At 49.1% G+C, this 20,015-nt stretch overlaps 7 protein-coding genes across 7 annotated transcripts; 3 read left to right on the top strand and 4 right to left on the bottom strand.

Annotated features, from left to right (window-relative positions):
- Positions 1-591: 591 nt before the first annotated feature.
- Positions 592-1,529, top strand: FMAN_05674 (uncharacterized protein; the record flags this gene model as incomplete). Its single annotated transcript, XM_041827641.1, has 3 exons — positions 592-892; positions 1,000-1,417; positions 1,469-1,529. The coding sequence occupies 3 exons, from the start codon at positions 592-594 to the stop codon at positions 1,527-1,529; spliced, it is 780 nt and encodes a 259-aa protein (XP_041678584.1).
- A 160-nt stretch (positions 1,530-1,689) lies between these two features.
- On the bottom strand, positions 1,690-2,302 carry FMAN_05673 (uncharacterized protein; the record flags this gene model as incomplete). Its single annotated transcript, XM_041827643.1, has 2 exons — positions 1,690-1,950; positions 2,006-2,302. 2 exons carry the CDS (start codon positions 2,300-2,302, stop codon positions 1,690-1,692), a joined length of 558 nt encoding a protein of 185 aa, XP_041678585.1.
- Positions 2,303-3,901: 1,599 nt separating this feature from the next.
- On the top strand, positions 3,902-5,981 carry FMAN_05672 (uncharacterized protein; the record flags this gene model as incomplete). Its single annotated transcript, XM_041827644.1, has 4 exons — positions 3,902-4,306; positions 5,315-5,586; positions 5,634-5,749; positions 5,809-5,981. 4 exons carry the CDS (start codon positions 3,902-3,904, stop codon positions 5,979-5,981), a joined length of 966 nt encoding a protein of 321 aa, XP_041678586.1.
- A 453-nt stretch (positions 5,982-6,434) lies between these two features.
- On the bottom strand, positions 6,435-6,698 carry FMAN_05671 (putative ribosomal protein L30; the record flags this gene model as incomplete). Its single annotated transcript, XM_041827645.1, has 1 exon — positions 6,435-6,698. One exon carries the CDS (start codon positions 6,696-6,698, stop codon positions 6,435-6,437), a length of 264 nt encoding a protein of 87 aa, XP_041678587.1.
- An 805-nt stretch (positions 6,699-7,503) lies between these two features.
- On the bottom strand, positions 7,504-9,527 carry FMAN_05670 (putative ATP citrate lyase subunit 1; the record flags this gene model as incomplete). Its single annotated transcript, XM_041827646.1, has 2 exons — positions 7,504-9,036; positions 9,093-9,527. The coding sequence occupies 2 exons, from the start codon at positions 9,525-9,527 to the stop codon at positions 7,504-7,506; spliced, it is 1,968 nt and encodes a 655-aa protein (XP_041678588.1).
- A 3,442-nt stretch (positions 9,528-12,969) lies between these two features.
- FMAN_05669 (putative ATP citrate lyase subunit 2) lies at positions 12,970-14,815 on the top strand (the record flags this gene model as incomplete). Its single annotated transcript, XM_041827647.1, has 2 exons — positions 12,970-13,410; positions 13,787-14,815. The coding sequence occupies 2 exons, from the start codon at positions 12,970-12,972 to the stop codon at positions 14,813-14,815; spliced, it is 1,470 nt and encodes a 489-aa protein (XP_041678589.1).
- Positions 14,816-15,907: 1,092 nt separating this feature from the next.
- FMAN_05668 (putative beta (1-3) glucanosyltransferase) lies at positions 15,908-17,507 on the bottom strand (the record flags this gene model as incomplete). The annotated part of the gene is made up of 3 exons (XM_041827648.1): positions 15,908-17,074; positions 17,127-17,426; positions 17,502-17,507. 3 exons carry the CDS (start codon positions 17,505-17,507, stop codon positions 15,908-15,910), a joined length of 1,473 nt encoding a protein of 490 aa, XP_041678590.1.
- Between the last annotated feature and the right edge of the window lie 2,508 nt (positions 17,508-20,015).

Below are 20,015 nucleotides of genomic sequence, written 5' to 3' on the forward strand. Positions count from 1 at the left end.
AAACTTCAGCATCCATATTATATGACCATAACACGTCGATTACCGGCGTTATCAAGAACCAGATTTCTGGAGTATCATTCATGCGCAAAAGTGCATTAGTTGACCTGGTTTCTTTGCTTTGATTTGATTGTACCTCTCTCTTTCTTAGCCTTTGAATTAATTACCAGTTGTCTCCTCCATTGCTCAGGATTTCCAGTTTTAAACAGATACCTAGGTTCCCTTTACCTTACCTCACGTATAAGTCAGCAGCCAAGGTAATAAAGAGGAGTTTACAAAGTACATAAGCCACTGAAGAGTCTCCCCAACGATTACAAGGGTCCAGCTTTCCCCATGCATCCAATTTCACCGGGGTCTTTATCCAAGCTTAGCCATAGTTACCCTTACCTTAGCCCATCCATTCATTCATCTCCACCGGAGCCCGTTCATCTTTCCATCTGGCCATTGCCTGCCTGTCTTATCTTCCCTTCCTTCTTCTTCTTCTTCCTCTCTTCCATTCCTCTCCAGCAGTCTTCTCAAGGTCGATATTTGTTAATGAACTTGCGCCATACTTCGCTGTCAAATATCCCAAGCTTATAGAAGTAAATTGCCAATATGCGCTTCTCGTCCTCAACTGTTCTTGCGGCTCTGCCTGCCCTTGCTGCCGCTCAAGACTCGCCTATCGACCAGTACAAGGCCCAGTTCCAAAATGTCATCGGACAGTTCGCCTCATATATTCCCAACCCAGGCCATCATGACCCTGTTGCAGCCGCTGAGGCCAAGGCTGGTTCTATGAGACTCAACGTCCTGACCCTGGAAAACTGGAAACAAACCCTTTACGAGCCTGTTTCCGCTGGTGCTACTTCGCCTGAAGAGTGGTGGCTGCTCATTTCTGGCGGCAACAAGACATGCTACGGTACGTTTGCCCACCAGGAATTTACACCATATGATTAATGCCACAAAAAAAAAAAATTGTTACCACCGTGTCAGTCGTAATGAACTAATGCTGACATGAAATTAAAGGTCGATGCGGAACTGTCGAGCAGGCCTTCAACGAGACCGCTGCCAAGTTTGCGCTCCTCGACAACACGCCCCATATGGCCTACTTGAACTGCGACAACCAGCCCATTCTCTGCAATGCCTGGTCTGCAGGTCCCGCCAGCCTCTATATCATTGAGATGCTCCCCGAACCTGCGCCCGTCGAGATTTATAGCAAGAGGCTTAACCTGACTACCACAACCTCGGACACTCTGGTTGCCTTCCACGAGTCCGGTAGCAAGGACCAGTTCCATCGCATTGATAGCAGCTGGTTCCATCCCTTCAACGGTAAGCTTGCCGAGTACGGCGTAGCTGTTCCCTTCGGCTACCTCATGTGGGCTATGGGCCTCATCCCCAACTGGCTCTTCATGCTCGTTGTCTCTTTCGGTAGCCGCGCCATGATGTGAGTTGTGACAACCTCTGAACCAAACAAAAGTGATACTAATAGCACTAGGTCCCGTCGCATGCAAGGCGCCAACGGTGCCCCTCAGGCCGGTGCTCAGCGCGCCCAATAATTCATTGTTAGCAAACACTTGACAGGCTTTAGTGACGGAACCGTCAAATCGTTCGATATATGGGAAAATGTTGATCTGTCGTGCAAATATATGAAGTTTCTGGCTCAGAGAGATGACTATTCTCGTGAAGTTGTAGACACCCTTGAAGTGATCTGTTCGTTCATGATTTGTTTTCGCAAGCTGCTTCTACGTTTTTGAGGCCATCAATGACCCCCTCGCCTATTCGACCATTGGCGAACTTCCCGTATCGTAGATCGCTCAATGCTCCTATAGTCTGTTGTACAGAGTCGAGCAAGGTTGCTTCTTCCTCTTTCAAATGTGCAAGTTCGGCATGTAGTACACCTGCGGCACCCTCAAGTTCTGGAATAACAGAGTTGAGAGTATGTTTGGCACTCGCTGCACCTGAAACATCTCCGAATAGCTGTAAGCAGCGTCGGTCAGTATTCGCACGATGATGTGTACTCGTTTGGACATACTGCTCGCTCCATCTCAATCTCGGCGTCTATATCCTCTCGCTCTGCCTCGCGCTTAGCCCGCACGACTTCTCGTCGCATTGTGATCCCCCGTTTCGCTTCATGTGCGATGTTTTCGGCGACTTGGTCGAGAAGATCTGCGCGTTGAGCTTGTAGATCTCGAAAGAGTGATCGAACCTGAGGTGAGGACTGCAGTGGACGGGGAAAGAGGGTCTTGAATTGCTCGAGTGTGACGATAGCGGTCAAAGGAGATGGCTGTATGAGGTAATTTGCAAGAAGTTCTGCTTCTGTTGGTGCCATATCTAAGGTTTCGAGTTGAGTTAACCCCCGTGCGATTGTTGAAAAAGGCCCTTGATGCTAAGAAAGGTATTGGGCCAATATGCTCAGCTTTGGTATGGGATGCAATCAGGACGCGTCTTGAAAATGAAAACGCGTTAAGTGCCCCACATTATCCCCAGCTTACAGGACGTTGTTCAGGAATTTCAGCCTTACCCAAGCTGTCAAAGCCTGGATAGGTAGGTAGGTACGAGACAATAGGGTGTTTTGGTAGACCTTCCGAATACCATTCATTCGGGGTCCTCCTTGTCTATTTTACTCTTCTTCATGTTTTCCCCTCTTTGTTGATAAACGAAGTTTCATACAACACAAGCTGGGAACAGTGTAGTTACATACATCTATTTTTCATGATATCATACCTTTATGTCTCTTTGGCTTCTGTCTGGACATTGGAGTGCCCGCCGGCGCCCCTCTTCCACCACGACTAATAACAGTAGTAATAGATGAAGCTGAGCTGTTGTCAAGTTGACCTCGAGATTTGGTCATCCTGTGCCAGCAAGTCAACGAATCAAGTTCCTGCCAAATGTCCGAGGAAACGGCCAATGTCTACTTATGGAACACCGTATTATGTCCTCTTTCTAGTGTCAGCACTCGGTAGTGAAAGGATCACAACATCATTAAAGCTAAATGGCTTAGGGATTCTTGTATCCGCTGGGATGATTTACATGAAAGTAGTATAAAAGCATAAAGCATACTGCTTATGACCCTTCTGTTGTCTGCTAGTAGTAACACAGTTCCCTAGCTTAAGCCTTTCACTACGTGTACCTAACCTCGACATATATGTATCTTAAGTACTCGAGGCTAGATGCCACGATGAAGAGCCACCTAAATGATGGCTAGACGGGAGAAGGTGAGGTCAAAGACGATGTGTATATATGGAGCTGTAGATATCTCTAGGGAATTAGGGTGTAGTCTATACGACTTACTGCAAGTCTAAGAAACTTGATAACGTTAAACAAGAAGGAGAAGAGAAGAAAATCACAGACCGTTTCCGGTTTACTAATGTCAGTTCTAGTGAACTTCAAAGGTGCAAGGCCTTTTCCTAGTGGCAAGAACCTAAATTGGCTTAAATCCAATATGGATTGATGTCTCGAGAGCGGGCCTGTGGGGGGGGGGGGGGGGTCACCTCCCACTAATCCAGCCCAGTGTAAGCCTTGGCTTTCCGCTATCCACTCCTTTGTTACCAACAAATCCCTTATCTTATCACATCCATTCAAGTACTTCCATCAGCTTTTAACTCTGAACCAACCTAAGGGGGCTGTCGCGTCGCGTGGTCACAGTGAACATCCCCTGTTCCCTCATTAACGCGAACTAAGTGTGTACCTTGCCTTCTCTTCTCCAAACTACGGGTACCTTACCGTAAATTGTTAACAGAAACCTGTATCTGGGCATTCAATCTCATCCATCCATCCCCATACCCATTGTTCTTATTATCAACACTCATCGATTTTGGACTTGGCTAGACGTTTGAGAACTGCATCTGTGCTTTGTTGACTTTGCTTTTATACCACTTTTTTACCACTCTTGTAACTTCTTCTCTTTTTTGTCCTTTACATAACAGACATGGCTCCTGCTCGACAGCAACCGGCACCACCGCCGTTCAGCAAAGATCAAAAAGTGCTCTGTTTCCACATGGACATGCTCTACGAAGCCAAGATTATGGATGTTCAGCCAGCCGAGAAGCCCAGTGATGGATACAAGTACAAAGTCCATTACAAGGGGTGGAAGAACACCTGGGACGACTGGGTGCTGGTAGACCGTATCCGGACCTTCGACGATGAGCACAAAGAGCTGGCTGCACAGTTGCACGCGCAGTTGAAGCATAACATCCAACGAAGCACTAAGCAGCCGAAAAAGGGCCTGAGAAGTGGTGCTGAGTCTGCTAGAGTCAGCGAGGAGCGATCAGGCTCTGCCACTGTTCAAGGAGGCAGGGGAGGAAGACGAGGCAAAGACTGGGAATTGGAACAGGTAAGAAATTCTTTGCTCATTGATATTCCTTGCTACGTCGCCCAGACCATACCACCCAATGCTTTGTTTGTTCTTTTTGCGAGTGTTCTCCGGCAGTTCTGGGCTGTGATATGCAAATTTGGCCCAGTTGGCCCTTTGGTGAGACTGGTTGAAAGAAGAAGCATCCATACTCTGCTACACTATTCACCGATACCTCCTTATCTCAAAATTGGGGAGAAGGTTGTTATTGTATCAAAGTGTGTTTTCCCATCTGATCGGTTGAACCAGGGCCATACCGAGCCTTATATTGTGATCCAGCGTTCACCTACCCCCAACACTGCCTATGGCGCTGCCGTTTTCCCCTCCATGATTCCTTTCTTGTCACTCCTCGGCCTTGTCCCAGCATCAAAATCCCACTTTGACAAGGCATCATTTCTACGCACTACATCCTTCCCCTCCCGCAGCTCTTGTCTGCTCTACTGTTTTCAAAGTTCCCGTGCTTCTTAGTCTTCTTCCTCCCATCATAACATTCCCCTTTGCTTAAGCACTTGCCCCTGTTACCCCCAGCCCTTCATCAACGGCAAGGCACTGCGGCGTCATGGATTCGGCTAGCGACCTTTCTGCTCCTCGGGGCTTTTTTCCTGCCACCAATGTTCAGAACTCTCCTGATTTGGCCCAGCCTGACAAGTCGATGGATTCCCTTAAGTCCTCTAAGAAGGTCAAGTTGACCAAGCTCAAAGAACCTAAGGACCATCTCACTCTTCTCCCCTCTAGTGATCATCGCTATGTATCAGAGTCGGGTAAACTGATCCATGATGATCGCTACGCTATGCCCCTGACTGTCGAAGATGAGCCAAAGCAGCCACGTCAGAAGCCTCTCAAGCCTAGTGCCAAGCCCAAGCCGCGCTCATGCGACCAGCTCGAGACGGTATTCGATCCCATATACACTCCTTGATTTCATATGCCTATGCAGCGGCCACCAGCTGTTTCGCAGCTTGAGTAATGCTTCATGTACTAACCTTGCCTTAGGAGGATGCTTTCCACAACAAACCTATGATCAAAATCCCGGTGCCCGACCACATTCAAGCGATGCTGGTTGATGATTGGGAAAATATCACCAAGAACAACCAGCTTGTCCCTCTTCCTCACAATAAGCCAGTCACCAAGATATTTGAAGACTATCTTGCGCATGAGCGTCCACACCGCGAAGAGGGATCTTCCAGCATGGACATATTGGAAGAAGTCGTCGCAGGCTTCCGTGAGTACTTCGAGAAGGCTCTTAGCAGAATTTTGCTGTACCGGTAAGTCTAACCACTTTTCAACGGTTCAGACAACTGACTGGGACTAGTTTCGAGCGCCATCAGTACATGGATATTAAGAAGCTCTGGGAGAACACTGAGGCGAACACAGAAATCACCAATGTCTGCGATGTCTATGGCGCTGAGCATCTTGCTCGACTAATTGGTACCTATTTCCCTTCGCCCCCGGTTATAGATAATTTCTTGCTGACTTGATGTTGCCAGTCTCTCTCCCCGAACTGTTGGCGCAGACCAATATGGACCAGCAGTCCGTGTCCCGTCTTCGAGAGGAGATAGGAAAGTTCAATGTCTGGTTAGGACGTAACTGCGAGACATATTTTGTCAATGAGTACGAGACTCCCAGCCAGGAGTATATTGACAAAGCTCGTAGCTTTTGAACAGCACAGTTTACCAAGGAAATCATAGTTTCTAGTATCAGGGCTTTTGCCTTGGGCGCTGTCTACTCCACCACTTGAGACTGTTTTATTGGGGCGATATCAGGTTTTAACTCTGGTAGATGGGCAGCGAGAGACAGACTAGGAGTTTCACTCACATGATGGCCCATTTTGGGGTAGTACGACTTGCGGTTGGGATAAAGGAGGGCTAGACGCGTAATTGTGAGAGTTGGGGTATTCGTGATACATCTGTAATGAGTATCGTGTTCGGGGTGTTTAGGGTCTTAATGCGAACTTCTTGTATTTCATTTCTGCATCTAAGTGATTTGTGAATTAAAACTCGATGTGACTTGATCGCACTTCTAGAGTTTCGTCCTATCTTGCACCAGCTTTTGTACAAGGATCATTACAGTATAGTACACTCCCATTTCTCTTCCTTGGTATCATCACAAATTTTTACATTCTTGGCACAGCCTTTTCAACATAAAACCCGGGATCCGGCGTCCGCGCAGCCTTCACTTCTCTTTTGCTCAGGGCGCGATCCACCTCCTCAACACGAACCAGCTCCTTCACCTTGAGGATCATACCAGCGAACTGTGGGTGAACGGGATGAAAGACGGTCTGCATACGACGGCGCAGGCCTAGAGCGGCGAGGACACCTCGTGTGCGCTCGGGAAGGCCGATGGCGGAGCGATGAAGGGTGATGCGGAAGAAAGACATTGTTGGAAGTGGTTTGTAGTGGTTGATTCTTGGGAGAAAATGGAGCGCAGGATCTATACTTTGTGTGAGCGAGATCTACCTATAAATGGGAGATGTGGGCGACCTACCATAGATAGCCTGCAATTGGAATCGAATAAGCCCCAGAAAGAAACACCAACCCGCCGTTCACGATTCGTCGGCCGTCGTCAAAGAAAGCATGAGCTCAAGAATCGGCGTCAAAATCACCAGGTACGCCAAACCGTTTTGGGAACATATCATGTGACCACCCTGAGAGGACTTCTCATGATGAACCACGTGAGCTAAGTCATCCGCCTCAGAAATACATCAAACTTCAAGGGATATCCTCCCAGATGTGCTCACTAATTCAAGAGGTTTCCTGAGGGGCCGTGATTCATTTCCCCTTAATCTGATATCTACGGCCGCAATGTTTCCCTACAGATATGATCGATAACATCAAAGATTTGGAAGCTGGTGAACGCTCCGCATTTAAAAGAAATTCGGGTTGATACAAGAAGAGTGATTCGAGTTGAAAGGACGAGGGTTCTCAAACCACCTATCATGTTGATCATAGCATATTAAGCATGTAACGCGAAAAGATTTCATAGCAAACATCAACATTCATGTCTATAGAATCAAGCGAGTAATATGGAGGTCCATCTTGCGGCCTCCAGCACTAGTTACATTGTATTGGAATCCTCATACAGACCGTCGTTTTTTCCCACGACGCGTCCAGGCTGGCACTAAATCATCAAATGCTCGACGCCTTATTTCTTCCTTTCCCATTTGAATTATCATCCTCCATCTCTTACAGAGAAACTTCCACCCGGCCCTCAGCGCCAGGGGCTCCAGCCTCCCGAAGGTTGGGGAGGAGGTAGGTGATGTCATCCCAAGGATGACGGTAAAGACCAGTACGCAGACGCTTCTGGTCGAGGAAATGGGCAATAAGACCAATGCTTCGGCCAAGAACAAAGAGACCGTTGAGAACACCCATCTTGAGATAATCTTCAGCCTCCTCGGCGGAGAAGGCACCGCAGTTGCGGACAAGATCGACGAAGCAGACAGCAATGCAACCATCAACGTTAAGAATCAGGTTATCTTTCTTGGAGGTGGTCACAGTCTCGACAGCAAGAGCATAGTCAAGGAGCTTGTGGCTAGGGAAGTTGTTGAGAACGTATTCCTTAACGAGCTCGACTCGGAGATCGGGGTTGTTTCGTGACTTGATACGGTGTCCAATACCGGGGATGAGCTTGTTGGCCTTGCGCATGCTGTCGACGAAGTCACGGGGGCTGAGACCCTTGTCGAAGGCACGGGTGAACTCCTCAGCCGCACCGTCGAGGGCACCACCAAATCGGGAGCCAATGGTCAAGAGACCAGAGACGAGGGCGCTGATCAAGTCCTTACCAGCACGTGTAGTGATAATGGTGTTCATGGCACCAGAGACGGCGGGACCGTGATCGGCAGTGAGCATAAGAACCATCTCGAGGAACTTGGAAGCGTATGAAGGCAGACGGCGGCGGAACCACAGCAGAGACATGACACCGCCAATGCCGATATCCTCCTTGAAAACGTCGGAGATGGGCATACCAGCGTAGAGAAGCTCCTGGCCACGGTCATCAGAGATGGTGGAGATGAAGGCAGCAGGCTTTCGGATGAGACCGAGCTCCTGCGCCCAAGAGTAGTCGAGAGGAATCTTGGGAACAACGGGCTCGGGCTGGGGAACGATAGTGCCTTGGGAGACAAGCTTGTCATACACTTCCTTGAGAGTGGCGGGAAGATCCTCGAAGGTAGCGGGGACGTAGAAGCCAGCCTCCTTCATCTTCTCGTTCTTCATCTTGGCAGTCTCAAGCTGAGAGTTGGCGAAAGAACCAGCGTGACCGAACTGAACCTCGGTCTTGAACATGCTGGCGCAAGTGCCAATGGCCCAGGCGACGATGGGCTTGGTGATGATACCCTGCTTGACAGCATCAATGACCTTGTACTCCTCAACACCACCGACCTCACCGAGCAAGACAAGGATCTTGCACTCAGGGTCGGCCTGGTATCGCAAGAGATGGTCAATGAAAGTGGTACCGGGGTATCTATCACCACCAATGGCGATACCCTCATACACGCCGTCGGTATTCTGGGAGATAATGTTGTTGAGCTCGTTGGACATACCGCCAGACTTGGAGACGTAGCCAACGGAACCCTTACGGTAAAGCTTGGAGGCAACAATGTTGTCCATCATACCACCAGTGTTACCAATCTTGAAGCTGCCGGGCTTGATACCACCAACCGTAGCAGGTCCGATAATGGTAACACCCTTCTTCTTGGCGACGTGGGCGATCTCACGAGCTCGCTAGAGAGTAATTGTTAGTTATTTTTTTCGGCACATGGCAATTGGCATGTACTTACTCGCTCAGGGACACCCTCAGCAATAATAGCAATGGTCTTGACCTGGGGGTTTTCCATAAGCTCCATGGTGGAGCTGTAAACACTTCTGGAAGAAGCAAAGTTGACGACCACGTCGACATCGGGGTGCTTGCTCATTGCCTTATCAACCTGTTGGTAGACGGGCAGCAGAGTCTCGCTGGTTCCCCAATACATCTTGCTGACGAATTGACCACCGAAAGTGTAGATGATACCGGCGACCGAGGGCTTAGAGCGCTTGCAAATGAAGTCGAAATCGAGCATGCCCTGGACAGCTCGCGGCTGAAGACCGTAGACGAAGCATCGCGTCTTGTCGGTGAAGAGAGCGTGCTCGGGAAGAGGGCTCAGAGGTCGGCTGGGAGCCGGGAAACGCTGAATGTTGTCGTTGGCCGACAGGCTGCTGGAGGAAGCGGGAGCCATTGTGAATGTCGAACTTGGACGGTGTGAGTAGAGGCAGGAGAATTGAAGGTTTAAAGCGCTGGAGGAACCAAATAAGGTGTCAGCTGCTGGGGAGAGGAAACGCTCTGAGCTCTCAGGGGAGAAGTTGGCTCAAAGGAATTAGGTATGGAGGGAGATGTATGAAGAGGAAGATGGGGAAGGAATTGAGATGAGTAGAAGAAACGGTCGAGAAGATCCGTCAGTTGAAGGAGACAAAGTCGGAGACGAGACAAGACGAGGGGGAGGGGAGTGAGTGGATGGGACGGGGCCTAGAAATCAGGAGGAATGACTGAACGTCTCTGGTGAGGTGGGAGGTGGGCAAGTGAGAGCTGGACTGGGCTTGGTTTTGGTTGACTTTCAAGGGTCGATGAGGCTTCTCTCAGCAAGCAGTGGACAGCTGTAGCACCAATTCACCGCGGTGCTATGTCCTGTCGGGTCCTGCTTGAGGTCTCACCACACCCAAAAAACTTAGTGGGGTTGACGCCTCTGCAACTGCAAGGACCGCTGCTTGGGGTTCAAGTAACGGGTACCTCAGGTACAGTACATCGAGGGGCAGGAAGTTTACCCCTGTTGACCCACCTCCCGGTACATCACTAGCCACCACTCGCACCAGGTTTCTCACGCAACCCATCGCCCACACCCGCACCCAGGCCATATTTTTGGAGCAGGTGGACGGGAACAAGCTCACTCACTCGCTTTTGGAGAGCCAACAATTGGGTCTTGCCTAATGCCTTTTTTGGTGATATCTCTCTTGAGAAACTCAATTGCCAAGATGGGGAATTCCTCGGCCGACCAAATGGACGTCCAATGTCTACAGGCGGCAAGGGGTGATGTAGTTGAATTTGATCAACCAGCCAGTTGGGGAGGAAGTCTCTGTTTTCTTTGGGGATGTCGCTTGTTGCAGGGTCCTCTTTTTTTTTTCTTGTTGATCTGTTGAATCCGGGCTTTTTTTTTTTTTGTCTGGTCAAGGCGGTTTGCAATTGAGCTTGAAGACTGGAGCTGCCACACCTTGAGGGGGCCGTTGTCCATGCCAGTCTGTACTTGTAAGAGGCGTTTTATCATGTTGCTTATTCCCCACTATGGCCCCGAGAAGTTTATGAATGGCCAAATTTGAGACCATCAATATGTGGTAACAAAAAAACACTGGTAATGCCTAAAGAATCTGCGCATGTTGTTTCGCGGCCAAGAGAAAAGAGACATGTCGACTGTCGTCCGGTGAAACGATGGGGTCATCCCGTGTTTTCGTGTGCAGCCAACCCATGCCCTGCATTAATCCATATAGAGTGCCTTCGAAGATCTTGCAAGATCATCGGTATCTCATGAACTGACACTTGAGTTCACTAGTCCATCTAACTTTGACTGACAGTACAGTAATACTCGGAATGTCGTAGGCCTTTGCTTCAGAAAACTGGCCGGCTCATGATCAGGCTCCCTTGGTCAAGTCGGTGATTTTCTTGACTGGTGGTGGTATCACGTTGAGATCCGACAGCCTTCCAATCCTACCAGACCCTTTTCCAGGGAAGACGGTAGGGGAATAGAAAGGCGGCATGGAATCATTGTTGAGTGGGACACACATGCTCACATTAGCCAAGGGCGACTGGACTGAAGCTAACCCTACCGCGTGGTACAATAGCAAGGCTAGAAAGATGAATCAAGTGAAAACTGGCTGTCACTAAACAGCTGGATTTGCATCTGTAACTGCGTTGAAATTCCCTACCCGTCAAAACGAAGCCACTTTCTCATCTTTCGTCTCTTCCTCCTGGACTGCCTAGACTGTCCGATTGATGTTCCACAGATGGTCTGCAGTTCCAAAAAGGCATGGATGCTTGCTGTCCTGTCCTGTAAAGAAATTTCTCTCCACCGAACATCGGAAGCTTAGATATGCGATTTGATGGATACCGAACCCGTAGCCAACCGGTAGTTGTGGGTTCGGAGTGAATAGCACTGAATAGAATCGGATAGCTCAAGAGCTTGAGGTGAGGCGATGTCCATCATGGAGGGGAATGGAGGGGCAGGAAATCAAGCTTAGACCATGTCGGGGGTGGCGTCCAGCCCAGGCGCTGACCACCAAAACAAGCCACTGGGCTGGTGTCACCTCGTAGGCTTACTTCACCTTGAGTTGACCTCCTCGAACTCACCGCAAGGTCAGCTTTGGGCACTTCCCCCGGAACCCGAGTCAATCTTTGCCAATCTCACCAAATGGAAGACTTCCATTTTTGTTTTGGTATCCAGGTCTTTGGGGCAGGCAACTCGCTTCGCGTACCCCGGAGCCAACCGGTGCTTAGGCCATCTAGGTTGATATCTGGATCATGGTCTTCCCCAAAAAGCAATCAAAAAGACTCAGGAGAAGAAGTGGCCGAATAACTCACGAAAGCTTCCGAAATTTTGAATCGATCAGGTTGGGCTGGATAGAAATCGGATCGTAGCGTGCGGTGCGTAAATTGACTGCTGCGGTTTTCGGCGGTTTGATGAAATTCGAATCAATCTGTCGTACGTAACTCAAGGTGTCGGTCGTCTTCCCCTGGTCCACCCTGCCCGGTCCTCAACAGCTTGAAGTCGGAGTGACATTGTTTATGTACCGGTACTTGACAATCCCTCATCGCTTTTTGGACCCCGTCCCCAATGGATTTCAGGGCCCAGGTACCTCCGCCACGCGCTGATCGACTCTGTAGCTCCAGGTACCCTCCACTGACCGCCCGCCCCAGGCTACTAGCCCAGGCCACGCCAGGCCAGGTTGTCGAGCGCCCCTCCACTCCCCCCCTTCAACTTGACCCCTCCACTCCACCCGCTTCGGGTGTCTTCCCCTTCCATTGAGCTTCCTTCAGTTCAGGTCCAGTGGTTTTTTCGAGAGCTCACCCTCACTCACACACTCCTCAAGTGTCTCGTTCCAAACTCTCGCTGCTTCTTTCTATTTGCTCCTCCATTCTCACCTCTCTCATCGCCTTGAGCAATCCTTCATCCTCTTCTCTTTCTCTTACCTTTTGCCCGTCTCTCTGTCATAATCTCATCTCCCCCTCCAATACTCGATTTCGACTTCATTGTTGCAGCCCACTTGAGCTCGTGTACAGTGGTGAGTGTGTGCCCTTTCCCCCGCCGAACGGTCGTCAACTCTCATCAAAGAGCCAAAGCCAATCGCAATCATGATTGCTTGACTTGAGCATTGAGTTTTGCGCTCGTATAAACCGCTGTGAAATCCAATGTTTCGTTTTGTCAGCCCTGGCTGTTGTTTCAACTCCAATCCTGAGCTGAACCATTCGAATCGATTTCATGTCTGCGAGACAACACCGATCATCCTTGAACCAGACCAGACTCAGCATTTGCTAACCGTATAGTCTTGACCAGAATTGAACTGAAGAAAAGGAATAAACCGGCACTCGCCAATTCATTCTAAACTCTCCGTTCCTCCTCCTCCCCTCATAATAAAATGTCCGCCAAATCGATTCTCGAGGCCGACGGCAAGGCCATCCTCAACTACCACCTCACCCGCGCTCCCGTTATCAAGCCCAGCCCGCTTCCTGCGCCCACTACTCACAACCCTCCCAGCAGACTCGCCTCGCTGCACTTCCCAGAGGATGCCAGTGTTGAGGATATTCTGAACCAGGCTGAGGTCACCTACCCTTGGCTCCTCCAGCCCGACGCCAAGTTCGTTGCCAAGCCCGATCAGCTCATTAAGCGACGAGGAAAGAGTGGTCTTTTGGCCCTTAACAAGACCTGGCCTGAGGCTAAGGCTTGGGTCGCTGAGCGAGCCGGTAAGGAGCAGCAGGTTGAGCATACCACTGGTGTGTTGAGACAATTCCTCGTCGAGCCTTTTGTTCCTCATCCCCAAGACACTGAGTACTACATCAACATCAACTCAGTCCGTGATGTAAGTTGAAGCATTATTCCCTCTTGTGTTTTTGGAAGAGTTTCTTGGGCGCTCCATATTCCCAATGCGAAGATCCTGGAATCGAAAGAAGGGAACTGGAAGAGGGGGGAAGGATCTGAAGAGAAGAAAGGGGTCCTGCAGCAACTTGTATTCGCTGCTCGGCGTTGCATAGTCTAATTGTGGGCTCGTTCTACCTGTGCCGGCAATCCTTCTTTGTACCGAAACGGGCGAACGGATGCCGCGATAAGAAATCGTCGGAAACAGCCCCCGTTCTTCTCGGTCCCTTCCGCGACCAACCCCACAACCAGTACCGGTTTTCCGGCCTACACCACTGCCAAACTATCTGTGCCTCATTTACTGACACCTTCATCAATAGGGCGACTGGATTCTCTTTACCCATGAGGGCGGCGTTGATGTCGGCGATGTTGACGCTAAGGCTGAGAAGCTGTTGATCCCTGTGGACCTCGCCGAATACCCTTCCAACGAGGAGATTGCTGCTACTCTTCTCAAGAAGGTTCCCCAGGGCGTCCACAACGTCCTTGTTGACTTCATCACCCGCCTCTATGCCGTCTACGTTGACTGTCAGTTTACTTATCTCGAGATCAACCCTCTCGTTGTCATTCCCAACGAGGACAAGACCTCCGCCGCTGTCCACTTCCTCGATCTTGCTGCCAAGCTCGACCAGACTGCCGACTTCGAGTGTGGTGTCAAGTGGGCCATTGCTCGATCTCCTGCTGCTCTCGGTCTTACCAATATTGCTCCCTCTGCTGATGGCAAGATCAACATCGATGCTGGCCCACCTATGGAGTTCCCTGCCCCCTTCGGTCGTGAGCTGACCAAGGAGGAGGCTTACATCGCTGACCTCGACGCTAAGACTGGTGCTTCCCTGAAGCTCACCGTTCTGAACGCCAAGGGCCGTATCTGGACCCTTGTTGCTGGTGGCGGTGCTTCCGTCGTCTATGCCGATGCCATTGCCTCTGCTGGTTTCGCCGACGAGCTCGCCAACTACGGTGAGTACTCCGGTGCCCCCACCGAGTCTCAGACCTACCACTACGCTCGAACTGTTCTTGACCTTCTCCTCCGTGCTCCTCAAAGCGACGAGGGCAAGGTTCTCTTCATCGGCGGTGGTATTGCCAACTTCACCAACGTCGCCAGCACTTTCAAGGGTGTTATCCGGGCTCTGCGAGACTTCGCTCCTAAGCTGATCGAGCACAATGTTTCCATCTGGGTGCGACGTGCCGGTCCCAACTATCAAGAGGGTCTGAAGAACATGAAGGCCGCCACCCAGGAGCTCGGCCTCAACGCCAAGATCTTTGGCCCTGAGATGCACGTCTCTGGTATTGTGCCTCTGGCCCTCGTCCCTGGCAAGTGGGAGGAGAGCAAGGCACAGGAGTTCCAGGCTTAAGGGGATGAAAACTTTACCAAGGGATTGGTATAGTATGAAGGGATGAACGACTTTTTGTACTGCAAGATAGACAAACGGGTACCAGGTGGTGCGATGCAATTCTTGGGGCTTGGGACCAAAAATGGTCGAACAAGCCGTGTACGGCAGTATTTGAGCTATAACGGAAAGAAAGCTAATAGATCTGATGACACTTATGGATTTGATGAGCCTCTCAGTTTTGCAAGATGCTTATGTATTAAGATGCTATGTAGCAGCCCGTTGATGCTGCATGGATATTAAATACATTCCAATGTATCATCTACCCACGTGCAATTTTCTTCCATACTTTGTCTTCCTCTTGTTGATCAAGCCAGATTGGTTTGTTGAGCTCGTTGTATCTTGCTATATGTAGAGGCAAATACCTAATCATTCTCTGCGGCGTAATCGAGGAACAGACTCGAGCCGCATAGAATGAAGCCAACGCAGAATCTTGTTTGAAAGAGTAGCACCAGGGGGGATTGATGAAAACGCGACGTCTTTCAACACATACAATAAGAGCACGGAGTAATAGCCTCGAAGGAGGTCTATAGGCACAGTTGTAAATGTGTGCTGTGCAGCAATCTTACTCGCGGTTCATATTGATAAGAACAATAGGAAAGGAACTTTACTGCCTCTTTCATATGGATGCAGATACTGGGCATTAACGGCATAGTAATCAAATTGGTGGCAGGATATGATAATGTTAAGTCAACCAAGTACTGATGGCATTGGGGATTTAACATTTTATGCCCTACTGTTCAGTTACTTTCACATGCCTCAGCCTGACAGATGTTGTGCGATCCAGAGCAGTTAATTCCATGTAATTCTTAAGTCAATAACAAACAGTGTATCTGTATAAAAGCTCAAATCGGGAGGATCTCAAAAATCTTCCAGTGAGCAGGCTCACAATCTGAGCCTGAGAAGTAGTGGTCATGTCACCAGATGGTGGGGCGGGTGGTATCGTATACTTTTCGTGTCTGAAAATCAAGCGTGTTCTAATTTCCCGTTCCAAGAACCAAATGCAGCACATTATTTGTGTTCTGCTTGCTTCTTGTGCCTGTTCCAGACAGGTTCCTAAAGCGCAAACACCATGGCGGCTAAAGGTAGGGCCATAACCCAAGCCAAAGGACGGTTGAGAATAGCAGCGTCTTCATCATCCTCTCCATCCTTGGCATCTCCACCATTCGAGTTGGTGCTGTTGTCAGTGTTGGTACTGTTGCTGTCATCGGTAGTCTCGCTCCCTGTGTCTGCATCGTTCTTACCGGACGCATTTGACTCGTCGTCCTTCAGGGGAATGACCTTAAGGTTCTTCATAGCACTACCGTCAGCATTACTGACATCAAGCTTGACGTTCCAGTCCGAGATATCGATGATCTTTCCGCTAGGCTTGTTCTTAATACCATTGTCGACCAGCTTTTGGGCATCGTCGGGGATAGTTGGAAGAGTAAAGTTGTTGTCGAAACCGCTATCTTCAATGATGCTAGCCTTACAGGCCGGAGCCTTCGGAGAGCTCTTGCTTGCAGGCTTAGATTGGACCTCCTTCCAGTTGATCCTAGCAAACTGGTTCTTGAGGCGGTTGAAATCTCCGAGAATGCGAAGCTTGTCTCCAGTAATCTTGACGAGGCCATAGTTGTTGTCCTCCTCAGTGTACTCATACACGACGCCACCGGAGAAGACCGGGGTCATTTCGTCTCCATACATAGCTTGAGTCTCATTCCAGTAACGGGGTTGAGGTTTGTTGCATCCATATTCACTGAAAAAGATAGGGATAGAGGTTGAGTTGAAGCCAGCTACAAGATCGTCGTAAGAAGAAGTCTCAAAGGTGGCCTCAGGCCCACACCATGAGTAGGAGTTGAGCGCAAAGAGGTCGGCACGGCTCATATCGCCCTTGTCCTCCGCATCGGCGCACTGAAGGTAGTTCCACGTATCCCACAGAACATCGCGGACATCAGCGGCAGAATAGCCAACGGGAATTTGGCGTTTCAAGTTGTTCTTGATGTAGTTCTTGAGATCGCGGGTGACAGCACGGATATACTGAGGGGCAAACTCAGCAGTGGCCTGGTTGTTGATGACCTCGTTGGCTGAGAAGAATAGAAGAGTATTTGGGTAGTTACCAAACGCCTCGGTGATGGCAAAGGTACGATTAAGGTAGGCTGTGTAGTAACTCTCCCACGGCTTCTCCGAGTGAAGAGCCTCGCCAGGCAGAGGAGAGTTGACATCAATCATCATATACATGCCAGCCTAACAAAGTATGTTAGATTATCATCCACGTAGGCTAAGCCAGATCACCTACAGCATTGAAAATACTAGCGCACTCATCGTGGTTGATGTTGGGATCCAGGTTGTAAACACGGATTGCATTGATACCAAGAATCTGCATGAGAGCAGCATCTCGCATGCATTCGTCTTTGTGACTGAGAGGATCTCTTCCGCTGGAAGGATCGTAACCGGCACTGCCTCCAGGTTGGTAGGCCATACCAACAATCTGGAATTTGTCGCCAGTCTCAGGGTTGATGAAGTCAGTTCCCTTGATTTCTAGAGGCGGCACGGCACCGACAACCACGGCCCCAAGAGCCATGAGGACGGCCTTGATCTAGTACGCATGTCAGTATGTTGTGTAACGAATGGCAATGCGCCATGTACAGTGGCGCAAGGTGAGGGAACATACAAGCATAGCGATAACGTGCTACTGAATCTTTCTGTGTTGGCTTTTCCCAAAAGTCGTGGTAACAGTACAAGATTCGATTGTAGACCTGGAAAGACGCAGCGTAAACAGCTTGATTCACAGCAAAAGGTTGTGTTGTTGACTGATGGTGTCGGTGAGGAACGCGAGGATGAACAAGGACCTTACCTAAGGTACCTCGTAAGCTAAGGCAGTACCTAGGTAAAATCAAGGCACGAAAGCAACCGATCTCGATGAGAAAGAGCGATAAGAAGCGAAAGGACCACAATTCGACAACAATCGCTTGGCGAAGAAGGAGCGTATGGGGTTGGAAGAAAGAGCAAGCAACGAGGTGGAGGGCGAAGAGGAAGAGTGGAAGTGGGTGGAGGTTAGGATAAATGTCAGCGACTGACAGTGATGGGTCAAGCAACAAATATTGCTTCAAGGTAGAGGCGGAAGTGTTACAGGCATGCCAACCAAACGAGAAGATTAGACGGGAGCAGATATGAGCGAGCAAGTGCAGGATGATCTAGCTTCAGACAAAGTCCCAGTGCAGCGGAAGAGGCAAGCTCAAATAAGAAAGGATACCGAGGCCAAGCATTTAATCGATGGAAAGGGGATTGGTGCATAGATCCCATCGAAATCAACAATAAACACAACCTGACATCAACGCCGCAAGCCTGGACCGTTTGCAGACTGCAGTCTATTACACCACTATCGGGAGACCGGCCATGGCATTTTGGCTCTTAGCATGAATAGATCAAGTTCCGGCAGAAGCCAAGCCTCAAGCCAAGATAGGTAAGTAGGTTAAGTATTGGGTTTTAGAATACTCTATACGAGGTCTCTAGTATGGATAGCAAACAGTATCGTACTTCGGTGGCACTGGATAGATGCCATTGTATCATTCCATAAAAAGGTGAGAGAAATGACAATCAATCAACGTCGATTGCAGGTCATCTAACTCACTCATTATTCTTGCCCAAAAGAGCAACTGAAGAATTACAGGACCCTTGTGTTTACAAGGATCCGCGACCTAGTCGAGTCGTTGCCGGGGTTTGTTGGCGCTGGTTGGAAAACTGGCTTTACTGTTTGCAGTCTAGATCCGGCGATTGAACGATGAGAACGGGGTCTCGAAGGCAAGTTGACGGGAACGGGTGGACAGAACAGAAGGCATCTGAGACAGTACATAAGACAGTTATAAAAGTCAAAGATGGGATACGGGGATGCTCGACGACCATTGGTGAATCAGGTCTGCTTGTCAAGCCCTCCAATCCACGTTGTATGTACCATGCTCAGATCCGATCTGGTTCAATCAACCATTCATTGTTGTTCAAACAAAACCGTTGAAGGGTTTCCTGAACGGTCCCACCACGTTTTAAATGTACGCTTGTCACTCGACATCCTTGCGCCACTACTCACTGCAATCTCTAGTTACACGAGTTAAATTACTGGCAACTTTGGCTGTAACAACGTTTTTCTTGGCATCAGTATCGCTTTGCTAACAGGGGAGCTATGTCGGTAAACCGTAGGCAATCTTTACCTTTGCTCCCTAAAATGAATCGTGCTGCATACCGTACAGTTGCTGTACACTTTCCTTGGGTCACCAGATGTTTGCACCTACACAGCGAAATGCAGCATAGTGATGCCAGTTTGGCCATCAATGAGGACCAGTGGAGCGTACGACTTGGATTGTTGTCGTCTAAGGATGTAATCCTGCAGCCAATAGTATAACAGGAGCTCACCTGAAAACTACATATCATACCCAATGAAGATGCCCCGTTCATGCAACGTATCATAAATACTCGGTCACCGAACTCAGAGCGACGCTTTGAATGGCTTCTGTGTCATTGATCATAATTTTGTGATACCTCGTGACCGGAGTTCCGTACCATGGTTGTTGATAACGTAGAAATTTCTACTTGTGGCAGCCTAGAGCGCAGTGTGAGGTCCAAATACTCGGGCATGATGATCTTTAGGTTAAAGCCCGTCCACACTTATTGTCATCGTCTCATGAAATATGAGGTGAGAATTGAGCTATGTCCTACATCATGACGATGCGGAGATTTCTACTCATCACAATTGGCTGGCAAACACTGTGTACTTCAATATTGGCCACCAGAGACACAAACCAAACATTTACCATTGCTTCATAATATATAGGCGAAGAACAAAGAAAGGAATTTACCAGAAAACCCGAACAAAATCAGCTTTCCAAGAGGAGCTTTGAGCTACCTTTATTGTATCTTACTTATTTATTTAGGCTACCCTATACTCTCGGGTTCCTATATAGCTAGTTTCTACAATGATCCAGTACGATGGCTCGGCGACGATGCCATAGACTAATAAAAATGCTATGATTCTACACATAACTGGGATTTACCGAACTTAAGATAGGCCATATCAAGCAAATGTCCACCAAGTGAGGTTTATGAGGACTACACAACCAGGTAAATGTATTCAAAGTCATTTCACTCTCATTGGGCACATCAAGTTCGTCAGAAACTCCAAGGGAATTGATAC

Source organism: Fusarium mangiferae (assembly GCF_900044065.1).
Source record: "Fusarium mangiferae strain MRC7560 genome assembly, contig: FMAN_scaffold002, whole genome shotgun sequence".
Classification (NCBI taxonomy): Eukaryota; Fungi; Ascomycota; class Sordariomycetes; order Hypocreales; family Nectriaceae; genus Fusarium; species Fusarium mangiferae.